The sequence below is a fragment of the Urocitellus parryii genome, chromosome 9 (assembly GCF_045843805.1).
Source record: "Urocitellus parryii isolate mUroPar1 chromosome 9, mUroPar1.hap1, whole genome shotgun sequence".
Classification (NCBI taxonomy): domain Eukaryota; kingdom Metazoa; phylum Chordata; class Mammalia; order Rodentia; family Sciuridae; genus Urocitellus; species Urocitellus parryii.
In genome coordinates, this window is record NC_135539.1 from 86,512,860 (window position 1) to 86,524,325 (window position 11,466).

At 54.5% G+C, this 11,466-nt stretch overlaps 2 protein-coding genes across 4 annotated transcripts in view; both read left to right on the top strand.

Annotated features, from left to right (window-relative positions):
- Nup133 (nucleoporin 133) overlaps positions 1 to 5,049 on the top strand; it is a 50,073-nt gene extending 45,024 nt beyond the window's left edge. For both annotated transcript variants that reach the window (XM_026412927.2, XM_026412936.2), the window contains one exon: positions 851 to 5,049. In XM_026412927.2, coding sequence (XP_026268712.2) covers positions 851 to 987 — 137 coding nt within the window. In that variant the 3' untranslated portion in view covers positions 988 to 5,049. The remainder of the gene's footprint in view (positions 1 to 850) is intronic.
- Positions 5,050 to 6,879: 1,830 nt separating this feature from the next.
- On the top strand, positions 6,880 to 9,771 carry Acta1 (actin alpha 1, skeletal muscle). 2 transcript variants are annotated; one of them, XM_026412460.2, is made up of 7 exons: positions 6,880 to 6,986; positions 7,855 to 7,995; positions 8,091 to 8,415; positions 8,532 to 8,693; positions 8,792 to 8,983; positions 9,133 to 9,314; positions 9,390 to 9,771. In XM_026412460.2, exons 2-7 carry the CDS (start codon positions 7,867 to 7,869, stop codon positions 9,531 to 9,533), a joined length of 1,134 nt encoding a protein of 377 aa, XP_026268245.1. In that variant the 5' UTR covers positions 6,880 to 6,986; positions 7,855 to 7,866; the 3' UTR covers positions 9,534 to 9,771. The 2 variants fall into 2 exon arrangements, with proteins under 2 accessions (XP_026268245.1, XP_026268236.1); XM_026412451.2 differs by having other exon boundaries at positions 6,896 to 7,004.
- The last annotated feature ends 1,695 nt before the right edge of the window (positions 9,772 to 11,466 follow it).

Genomic DNA, 11,466 nt, shown 5'->3' on the forward strand with positions numbered 1-11,466 from the left:
CCAAGGGTTGGCTTGGTCACAATCATGGGGAGGGAGGTGTGCAGCGTCCTGAACCCCTTCCCTGAAGGAGGATGGGCCTCGTGCCCTAAAGCCAGATGCAAGGTGGGATTTTCTGGAGGCTGACCTTCTGACACCCAGGTGGTATCTTCTCAAGAGTAATAGTACTTTACAGAGAAAAGGTTTTTGCTAAAAGTGTGTTAATGGCAGTAAGTAATATACACATTTCAGATTTAGCCTCTAACATTTATTAATCCAGATTTTTATTCTGTGAGAAATACAAAAAAATGGTGCTAGACACTGGGAGTACTTTGTTTTTAAAACCAAAACTTGGTTTTCAGAACTTATGGTGATGTAACAAATTATATCTTAGTCTTATTAATTTAAAATTTTGGTTCATTTTCTTCACTTGTCAAATGAAGAAATTTCTCATGCTTTCTTGTACCCATGGAGATCTCACCTTGCCTGGCCTATCTGGCTGGTGCTCCTTGGAGTGGCCTCTGTGGGCCAAAAGGCTGTGCTGCCTGCTGGTCAGACCTCAGTCATTACCCCTGAGGCACCATGCCAATGCTGTTGACAGCCTCTCTGCCAAAGGGTTTCCCAGCTGGGGAAGAAACTACTCAATGTTGTTTTCAAGTGATTGTTAAGTGTGACCTACACTGTGGGAAAGTGTAGGACTCCACATCTGCTGAAGCTTGCAAGGAGGCGCTGTCCACCTGCAGAAGAGACCTCAGGGGGGCAACTCTGCCAGCCTACTTGCTGGGGGTGGGGGGCGGGAGGCAGCTCGCACAGGCATGGGTCCAATGTGCTGGAGAGTTCTGTACAGTAAAAGTGCTTTTGTTCTTGTCCACAGGCGTCCGGCTCAGTGAGTACCTGCCAGAGGTGCAGGGCCTGCTACAGGCAGACCAGCTGGGAAGCCTCAAGTCCAACCCGTATTTTGAGTTTGTTTTGAAAGCAAATTATGAATATTACGTCCAGGGACAAATGTAAAGTGTTCTACAACTGGTCACTTTCTAAGATCTGTACAAGTGTGTCCTTATAAAATTTGAGGCCTTAAACACTGGGGAGCTCGTGCACTATGGTATCACGTGCAGCAGAACTTTCTCTGCTGTATTTGGAAGCTGATATAATTTGCTGTACTGTGATTTTGGCTTTATCAGTTGTCTGTGCACTTACTGCCCTTTCTCTTCATAATTTTGTGGTACTGGAGGTTGAATGCAAGGATGCTATACCACCAAGCTACATCTCCAGCCTTTTTTATTTTCTTAATTATTTAAAATTTTGAGATGGGGTTTCCCTAAGTTGCCTGGGTTGGTTGTCGTCCTGCCTCAGTCCCTGAGGTGCTGGGATCATAGGCCGCCATGCCCAGCTGACCCTCTCTGTTCTCTGTAACGTGGTCCAGTGAGTTTTGTGGCTCATCCTTGTTCTGGCTGCACGTGCACACATCACTTCTAGGCCTCGGGGTCCATGACCCTTAAAAGTGAGGAGGGCCCTAGAGTATCTCTGATGTTTATGACACTGGAGAGGATCTACGGTGTTTGACTTCTATTTTGTTTGGGACTAGTGGGAAATACCTGTCTAGCAAGATAAATGTCATATTTTACTGACTTAACAGAATTAAAAGCAAAAAAAGAGTGGGTCTAAGTCATGTGGGTTTGTCCACCAGGCGACCAGCACGCTGGTTTCATTAAAGAGGTTTGTGGCATAGAAGTTAACTAGTGAGATCAAAATAAACACACACAGACTCAATTGCCTTTTTCTATGACCAGGTCCGAGATAGCTCTCCCCTCGAACCACCTGGTGGGGCAGCAAGGCTTATTCAGGACTAGCAGGAGAGAGAGAGAGCACACCAGACAGTGGCATTTTATTGGGGAACAAGAAATTCAGGGGAAAATTCCATCCAATGAAGGTTGAGGGGGGCAGCATTCCAAGGTCAGGGTCAGTGATTGGCCTCAGGATCAGTGGTCAGTCACCCCCCCCACACACACACACGCACACACACACACGGACAGGCTTCGCACCTGGAGAGGGTGGGGATAGCTCCGAACGCCTCACACCCAATCTGGGAGGTGCCCAATCACATGCGAGAATGGCTTCCCACAAGTTTGATAACTGAGTAAGTTACTGGGAGCATTTTTAACTTGCACATAAATGAATGAGTTTCAGTAAAAGTACTTCAGTGGATAACAGTTGGTGTTATCTTCTGACACCCTACCCCCCACCCCCGCTGTCGCTGTGGGTGGTAGTCTGGTGCTAGTGGCGTTTCTTCAGTCATCACCGTAGTTGCCCTCATCACTACTATTCACCATGCTGGAGACCCCTGGGGTTTGTTTTCTCCAATCTCTCTGACCTAACCAGTTGTCACTGGGCACTGTCTGGCTTTAGATAAAAGCAGAATAGCAGGCATTGCTGGCCAGCCACTCTTGGCCAGGCGAGTCTCACTAGCTGCTTGCCCGACAGCTGAGAAGGTCAGAAGTCAAATGTGGTGCAGAGCCCAGTTGGCGGTCCCTCTCGCGCCCATTGCTAGTTGGGAAGGAACTTGGCGACCCCGTGTCAGAGCCAGGTCAGGAGCTTGTTGGAGGTACCGTCACAGGTCAGTGGCTAGAAGACCAAACTTCAGTTCACACGACATTAACTGTGATGACACAGTGCTCTGGGGACATGGGCTCCTTCCACCTCCATCTGCCACCACAGTCATCCCCTGCATAAGGCAAGGGTTCCACCTGAAGCCAGGCCGATGCCCAGGCCCCAGGGTTCTGTAGTGAGGTGTGGCCTTCCTGGCAGGGAGGGAGGCTGCTCCCTGGCTGTCTGGGCTTAACAGCTCCAGAACAGTAAAATTGGAATTGAGACATGGTTTTAAATACATTTTTCTGCCTTGCTTTTAGAATTGCTCCATATCACTCTTTATCATTAATGATTTTGGGTAAATCAAGTAACAGACGATGACTCTGGGTGCGACCCATATCCTGTAGAGGGTGTTTGCCCGTCTTATACACGCTATCAAGGCCCACTGGGGGCCTTGGGTGACAGCAGTGAACCCAGCAGCTGGCCTTGGGGGTATGTGAGGGGGTCCAGGACAGGCAGACAAGCTGGGCCCTAAGTGGAGGAGCTGCCTGAAGCCTGGAGCCGGGTCTGGATCCCAGGCCTCCTGCACCTTCTGAGCACACTAGGGCCTGCTGAGGAGCTCTCTTCCCATGCTATTGAGACCCTGAGTGCCTGCCTCGTGTGAACAGTGCGTTTACCAGACGCCAGTTGCCCAGTAAGCACTTGAGGAGGGGAAAGCCTATATTTAGGAAAGGTATGTGAAGAAAGAAGGAAAACACACATTTGGGAAAAAAGGGACTGGAGATGTGGCTCAGAGGTAGAACACTCCTAAGTTTGATTCCCAGTACCTCACACACACACACAAATAAAAAGTTAAAAGTAAGGAGGAAACAGATTCTGTGTCCATCACCTTTCCATCATTGTGACCAAATACCCAAGAACAACAAAGGGAGGAAGAGTATTTTGGCTCAAGGTTTCAGAGAATTATTCCTTGGTCGCTGGGAGGAGAGGAGTGGTGTGGCTGAGGGAAGAGGTGGGCAGGGGTGGGCCCAGGAAAGATGCACCCTTCCACGGCAGCCCCAGTGCCCGTCTTCAGCCATGCCCACTTGCCTGTGGTCACCACCCAGTCCATCCATTCAGACTGGCAAGGGCAGATAGGTGACAGCTCAGGATCTAATCACTTCACCTCTGAACATTTGGGCATTAACAGGAGCTTTTGGGGGACACCTCACATCCAACCCATAAACCCCTGTAATACTCCAGCCAGAAGAAACTGAAATACTTCTTAGAGTGTATGGAGCCAGGAACACTAGGAAGCCCAGAGACTCAGGAGGTTGTGAGGATCACAGGCTTGAGGCTGACCTGGGCCACTTGGGAGACCCCCCCCCCAAGGGGATGTGGTTCCATGGAGAAGGAGGCCGGGTACTGGGGACTGTCTGTACCCTCTGCTTTGTGGCCTCTGGTGGGAGCCGGTGTGAACTCTCCTCTGCTCTTGGCCATTGCTTCGCAGCCCTGGTCCCCATCACCGCTGCTCCTGATACCACCCCTCTTGCAGATCCAGTTTCGATGTTCTTCCAGCTATCTCCACCCCAGGGAGAGCTCAGTCCTGCAGGTCTACTTTCTCCTCTGTGTACTTGGCCCTTGGGAATGCATGCCTTAGTCCTCAAGAGGGGTGTTTTTTTGGGGGGTGGGGGAGGTTGGTACTGGGTATTGAACTCAGGAGCACTCAACTACTGAGCCACATCCCCAGCCTTATTTTGTATTTTATTTACTTAATAAAGACAGGGTCTCACTGAGTTGCTTAGCACCTTGCCATTGTTGAGACTGGCTTTGAACTTGTGATCCTCCTGCCTCAGCCTTCTGAGCCACTGGCATCATAGGCATGTGCCATAGTTTGCACTCCCAAAGTTGAAACATGGGTCGTTTATTGGTTGTGGGTTTTGTCACTTTTAATAATGCTAGAATTATCTGCGCAAGCTCCAAATACGGTGAATGTTGCACTGGCCCTCCCACCATGGGTTACTACCGCTGTCCCTGACCTCTCCAGCCCCTTTCCCCCCCGCAAACCCTCCCAGTCACAGGAGGAAGGACACCCAGGGCCCAGGCACTCACTAGTACAACTTGGCTCAGTCCCAAGGAACACTTTGATCCAGCTGCAGATGCTGGAATCTTCCAGAAATGACTTACCCAAGGTCACTTAGCAGTCAGGGGAGGCAGATCAGGATCTGCTTGATCCCAGAGTGCACTGGGTGTGGGGAAGGGGCACAGAGGGGCCCCACTGCATTTGAATCCTCAGTCTGGAGGTAGCCATCATAGAAGAGGAAGAGGCCAGAAGGACCAGGCCTTTTCTTCTGGAGCCTCGGTCCCCCACACTTGTGGATGGGTAGCCTGTTAGGGAAGGTATCTTCTCTAGGGGACAGCTGCTCCTGAAGTCCTTGGTTTGTATTTCAAGAAGCCTTTGCCTCCTCCTTGGAGAAGATCCAGAGCCCCACCAGGGCACCTTGGTGAGCCCCTGTCAAAGTATAAGTGTTCAAAGTGACAAGAGTATAGGTATTGTTGGAGCCCTTCCCTCACACGCAAGGCCTGGGTTCCCCCACAGCTGGGGCCTGTGCAGGATTAACTTGCTCAGCAGAGGGGAGCTGCGCTGTGTGGCTGAGCCTAAGTGCTCCTCCACCAGTCTCTGGTCTGTTGGCCACTGAGAGACCAGAGTGGGCTGGGGGCCTGGGTGACTGTCAGGGGCCTGTCAAACCAGCAGTCACATGGGTGGAGCGCCAGGTGGGCCTCTCTTTACGGCTGTCAGTGTCTGCCTTTCAGGGACTCCCCCTTCAGACTCCTTGCCCTGGGAGAGGCAGGCCAGTCTACCTGCTGAGGGCCCAAACAGCACATCCTCCTAAGAGGTACATACAGTGCACTCTGGCCACCATCTACTCTTGCCAGCAGACGCCGCGTTAAAAGTGAAATGTGGTCACCCATTCTCCAGAGTAATTGGGAAAGCTTTCCGCGGCCCCTTCCCACTGCTGGGTGGCTGTGCCAACCCAGGGAAGGCTGCTCCCCCAACCAGAGCACTCTCCTACTCTCGCTGTTCCTTCCACACTAAGCCTGAACTGCGTTGCACAGAAGCCAAGGCCTCCCTTCTGGCTTGCACCCATCACTGAGCTCTTCACAGAACACTTCCTTTTGGGCTGTCCTTGTCCCCCACCAAATGAAGCCAAGCTCCCACTGATGACCTCTGCTGACCCTGCTCCACCTTGTCACAGCAGATCCAAGTCCTAGAAACGCAAAGGCAGATCCCTATATATCAGTGGTATAAATAGCCCCAGCACAGCTCTGGCAGGTGGTGACTCTAAGGTGGACTGGGAGCAGCCTGGCCAGTGGACATCATCCTCTAAATATAAAGGGTTTGTTCAGCCCTTGTGGGAGAGGGGGAGTCCAGCATGGGTCCTCTCAGTGAAGACACTCCCCCCACACAGACCCTTCTTCCACCTCCAGGCCTAGCTAGTTGCAGGTTAGGACCCTTCTTTCAGCCCCAGGAAAGGGACACACTCAGGGGCCACTGAGGTGGGAGGTGGATGCCAGCTCAGCCCAGCCATGCAGGGTTGAGAGTCCTGGAGCAGGGGGTGCATACCCCACCCTTCATCCCTCAGGAGCTCCTGGGGGCTGTGGCACCCCACCGGCTCCCTCAAGGCCTGTTGCCAAGCCCCACCTCCTTCCACTGCTCCACCCTACACGCCAATTGCAACAGCTGCATGCCCTCCCCACTCCCTCCCCTCGGTGGCCTCCAGGGTGGGGAGGGGCTGTCCTGGTTGAGCCACTGGATTGGGGAGGGAGGGGGTTATCCGGCAGGGCTCCCTTCCTTCCCTGCCTGGAGGGCTCCCCTCTGAGCCCACCTGGCCGCCAGCTCCTCAGGAAGCTGCCTGCAGCAGCGTGGGGCCTGGGAGAGAGCTGAGAGGGGAGGGGAGCAGGAGGTCAGCTGTCAGCACCTTTGGAGTGCCCAGTGGGTGTGAGGTAGACTGCAGGGAGGCCTTGAAACAGGTGCAGCTCCAGAGCAGGGGCGCTAACCAGCCCCGTGGGTGTGCAGGGGCCCTTGCCCCACCCGACTCTGGCAGGCAACTGGGCGGGTCGGGAGGGGCAGCCCGCTGGGGAGACACTCCATATACGGCCTGGTCCGAGTTACCTGGGCCAGGGCCAGCCTGCTCCTTCTTTGGTCAGTGCAGGGGATCCGGGCGGGGCCCATGCGGAGAACCAGCTGAAGGAAGGGACTCTAGTGTCCAACACCCAAATATGGCTTGAGAAGGGCAGCGACATTCCTGCGGGGCGGCGTGGCTGGAGCGCCCACGGGCTATATAAAACCTGAGCAAGGGGACAAGCAGTCACTGCAGCGGACAGCTCCCAGTGAAGCCCGCTTCCCTCCTGGAGCGACCAGGGCCTCAGCCGAAGAACAGCAGGTGTAGTCACCCGCCCAGGTAGGGTGGAGTGGGAAAGGGGACAGGACAAGGTGGGAACTTGGGGGGAACTCCTAGGACAAGGGCAGAGCCAGCTGTCCAGCCCCAGGCCTGGGCCACCCTGTGCCTCCTTCAAGTCCCAGGTGCTCTATTTTTTGAGATGGGGCTTTACCATGTTGCCCAAGTTTGCCCCAAACTCGCCATCCTGCCTCAGCCTCCAGGGGAGTTGAGATTACAGGCGTGTGCCATGGCACTCCACATTTCAAGGGCCTTAAGGAGAAGACAATCAGCTGGAAACTTCTCCAATCGGACTGCTCTCCCTGGTGTTCAGGACATACCTGAGGAGATCAATTTTAGGATGTGCTTTGGGAGATTCATAGCACTGCTTTATTTTCTGAAGCCAGCTCCCCCAACCTAGCACCAGTGGCAGCTAGGACCACTTTCCTCAGGATGGCAGACAGATGCAAGTGTCCCTCCTAAGTCAGAAATGTTCAGGGTGTCCAGAACAGACCACCTCTCCCTAGATGGGGCACCAAAGCTGGTCTGTGGGCCAATCCTTACACCCTCTAGCTGGCCAGGAGCAGACAGCCCAGCTTAAACCCCTCTGAGCTAGAGCCTAGCTCCTGGAGCAGGTGGAGTGCAGTGGCGCCTGGCGGGCAGTGTCCTCTGGACCCACCATGGAGAATTTTTCAGTGTGCCCTTCCTCTGGGACAGCATTCCTGAGCCCCTGCCATGTGCCCCGGGCTCCTCTGGCTGCACTGAGGCTCAGCACTGGGGTGTCTCTGGGTCCTTGGGGTGGAAGGTCCTGGGGCATGGGGGCCTTTTCTCCCCAGAAGCTTCTTAGTGACTGCTGTTGGTCACCACCTTGCAGAAACCAGACACCATGTGCGACGAAGATGAGACCACCGCCCTCGTGTGTGACAATGGCTCTGGCCTGGTGAAAGCTGGCTTCGCCGGTGATGATGCCCCTAGGGCTGTGTTCCCCTCCATTGTGGGCCGGCCTCGCCACCAGGTCAGGCTTCTCTTCCAGAGGGAGCTGGGATGGTCCGCGTGTTATGGGTCCTAAAGACCGCGGTAACCAGTGCATGGTGTCTTCTCCTCTGGCAGGGCGTCATGGTGGGCATGGGTCAGAAGGACTCCTACGTGGGCGACGAGGCCCAGAGCAAGAGAGGTATCCTGACTCTGAAGTACCCCATCGAGCACGGGATCATCACCAACTGGGACGACATGGAGAAGATCTGGCACCACACCTTCTACAACGAGCTGCGCGTGGCCCCCGAGGAGCATCCCACGCTGCTCACAGAGGCCCCCCTGAACCCCAAGGCCAATCGCGAGAAGATGACCCAGATCATGTTTGAGACCTTCAACGTGCCCGCCATGTACGTGGCCATCCAGGCGGTGCTTTCTCTCTACGCCTCCGGCCGGACCACGGGTGAGTCCCTGCGGGTGCCCAACCCCGCGCCCCCCGCCCCCGCCCCCCGATCCTGCCGCGCCCGGGGGCCCGCATTCGCGGACCTGCGGCTCAGGCGCTGCCTGATCCCGGCGTAGGCATCGTGCTGGACTCCGGCGACGGCGTCACCCATAACGTGCCCATCTATGAGGGCTACGCCCTGCCGCACGCGATCATGCGCCTGGACCTGGCCGGCCGCGACCTCACCGACTACCTGATGAAGATTCTCACAGAACGTGGCTACTCCTTCGTGACCACAGGTGCGCAGCCCGGGCTGCCCGGACGGGAGGGTGGGCGGGCGCGCGCGTGCCCCGGGGCTCGGTGCTGAGGCCGCCGCCGCTGCCTCTGTCCCCCGCAGCTGAGCGCGAGATTGTGCGTGACATCAAGGAGAAGCTGTGCTACGTGGCCCTGGACTTCGAGAACGAGATGGCCACTGCCGCCTCCTCCTCCTCCCTGGAGAAGAGCTACGAGCTGCCCGACGGGCAGGTCATCACCATCGGCAATGAGCGCTTCCGCTGCCCGGAGACGCTCTTCCAGCCCTCCTTCATCGGTAAGCCCCGACCCCGCCGCCCGAGGTCCCCCCGCCTCTCACCGCCCCCCAACCGTCCCGCCGCTCCCCCTCCCCCAGCTCCCAGGTCCCGCCGCTCCTGGCCCCGCCGCCCCCTGCCGGGCCGCTCACGCTGTCCCCCACGACCCCAGGCATGGAGTCGGCGGGAATCCATGAGACCACCTACAACAGCATCATGAAGTGCGACATCGACATCAGGAAGGACCTGTACGCCAACAACGTCATGTCGGGGGGCACCACCATGTACCCAGGTATCGCTGACCGCATGCAGAAGGAGATCACGGCCCTGGCTCCCAGCACCATGAAGATCAAGGTGAGCAGCGGCCGGCCGGGTGAGTGGGTGGGCGCGCGGGCAGGCGGACGGCCCTCCTGACGCGCTCTCTTGCAGATCATCGCACCTCCTGAGCGCAAGTACTCGGTGTGGATCGGCGGCTCCATCCTGGCCTCGCTGTCCACCTTCCAGCAGATGTGGATCACCAAACAGGAGTACGACGAGGCGGGCCCCTCCATCGTGCACCGCAAATGCTTCTAAGCGCCCGCGCCCGCGTGCGCACTCTCCTCAGGACGATGGACGCGCTCGCGTTGCGGGGCTGGCCTCGGCCGTCCGCGGCGGTGACCCCTGCGACAGCCCCCTCGTCGCCGCCGCAGCCTGGCGCCTGTCCATAACGTGTACATACCCAACGCGATTTACCTCATTTTGTTATATTTAAAACAAAGCCCTGTGGAAGGAAGTGGGAGCTCGAAGCATTAAAACCTGTTTTGCTGCACAACGTGTCTGTCGTCTGTTTACCCGGGTGGGCAGCCAAGGAGACGAAATCGTCTCCCGCCCCTTTCGGGACTGCGCCGGGTGGCCTCAAGCCCCCAGGGGTGGTGAGCTGCCTCCCTCCCTCCCCCCAGAGCCTGGACAAGCGGCGGGCGCTGGCCATGGTGCTGCCCAGGGCCGAGTCCCCAGAGCGCATCTCCACCGCACTCACCGGGCTCCCGGTTGAATCTGCAGGTCTAATTAAAGGAACTGTGCTCTGCGTCTAGTGAGCGCCGCCACACACACCTGGCACCGAGAATTGAACCCAGGGGCTTTCAATCACTGAGCCACATCCCCAGTCCTTTTTTTTTTTTTTTTTTTAATTTGTCTTTAAATTGGAGGCAGAGTCTCAGGAGGCTGAGGCAGGAGGATCAGAAGTTCAGAGTCAGCCTAAAGCTAGTTTTAAGATAGTCACCATCTCTTCCAAACTGGGAAGTACTTTGCTTTGCACCCAAGAGGAGCATCCCCCTAACCCCCAACCCCGAGGTGGGAGGAGGGTGAGGAAGCCTGGGGCTGGGCTGAGGCGTGGGCTGAGCCCCATCTGGAGAAGGGAGGTGGGTAAGGGAGGAGGACCCCTCACCCATGCTTTAAAGGCACAACAAAGGTTTTAATTTCTATAGGAGAATGCAATACCTATTTTTTTTAAGTAACTAGTAATAATCCCAAGAGCAGAGGTCCCTAAATTAAACAGATTCTAACACAATGAAGATAATAAACCCATAAGGAAATAGTTCTGTAGGTGCAATTGTGACAGAGCGAGATGGTAGTTGTATTTCGTGCTGAACAGTATGGTGTCCTTTCAGGCCTGCTGCCTGGTTTTAGAAATCTTGGAGGCCTCCAAGACTAATGCTGTCAAATCCAGATATCAGGAGAACCAGTCATTTGGTAAAGTTTAAGATGTTAGTAAAACAAGGGTTGGGGAATAGCTCAGTTGGTAACCACCAAAAAATGAAAAAAAAATTTTTTAATAAAACACATGCATGATAACATGTTTACTAAAAAACATATTTTTCTCTACCCAGTTTGGATAAAAGTTTAAGATGGGCTAAATTCTAGAGTTTCAGAGGAACCCAGCTTTCATTGATAGTATGAAGTACACATTGGCACATCTGACACAAACCAGGACCTGAGTCACTTAAATAAGCTGCAAGCCTGTGTGGAGTGGGGTTAATGACCCACTTCTGTGACCCGCTGTGTTGCTAGGGTGGCTCTGGTGTTTCAGGGCTGGCAGCAGGCTTGAGGCTAGTGCTCGACATCACTCATCTATTGAAAAGGATAGCAAAAGTGGGGATTGTGTGGCTCTTTGAAAATGTAAGAATTACCTCTCGTGATATTTCTAAGAGAAAAAGAAAAAAATCTAAACTAGGATGCATCTTATCAGTGCTGTTTATCTTGTGTTTTTTTGGTAGTAGTTCATGGTCCCAGGCACTGGGCCAAGTGTGCTACCCAAACTAGGCCTGAAAGGATTTATGGGGTAATGTTGAACAGAAAGGAATAGATCTTTAAAGAAGAAAATTAACCAAGGCTGGGGATATAGCTCAGTTGGTAGAGTGCTTGTCTTACATGCACAAGGCCCTGGGTTCAATCCCCAGCACCAAAAAAAAAAAAAAAAAAAAAAAGAAAGAAAGAAAGAAAAAAATTAACCAGGTGTGGAGGCCATGCC

What these genes read in the sequence shown, in the direction of transcription:
- Acta1 (XM_026412460.2), top strand. Translation starts at nt 7,867, where the DNA reads ATGTGCGACGAAGATGAGACCACCGCCCTCGTGTGTGACAATGGCTCT. An exon ending in CGCCTCCGGCCGGACCACGG is followed by an intron (nt 8,416 to 8,531) that starts GTGAGTCCCTGC and finishes ATCCCGGCGTAG; the next exon opens with GCATCGTGCTGGACTCCGGC. An exon ending in CTTCCAGCCCTCCTTCATCG is followed by an intron (nt 8,984 to 9,132) that starts GTAAGCCCCGAC and finishes CCACGACCCCAG; the next exon opens with GCATGGAGTCGGCGGGAATC.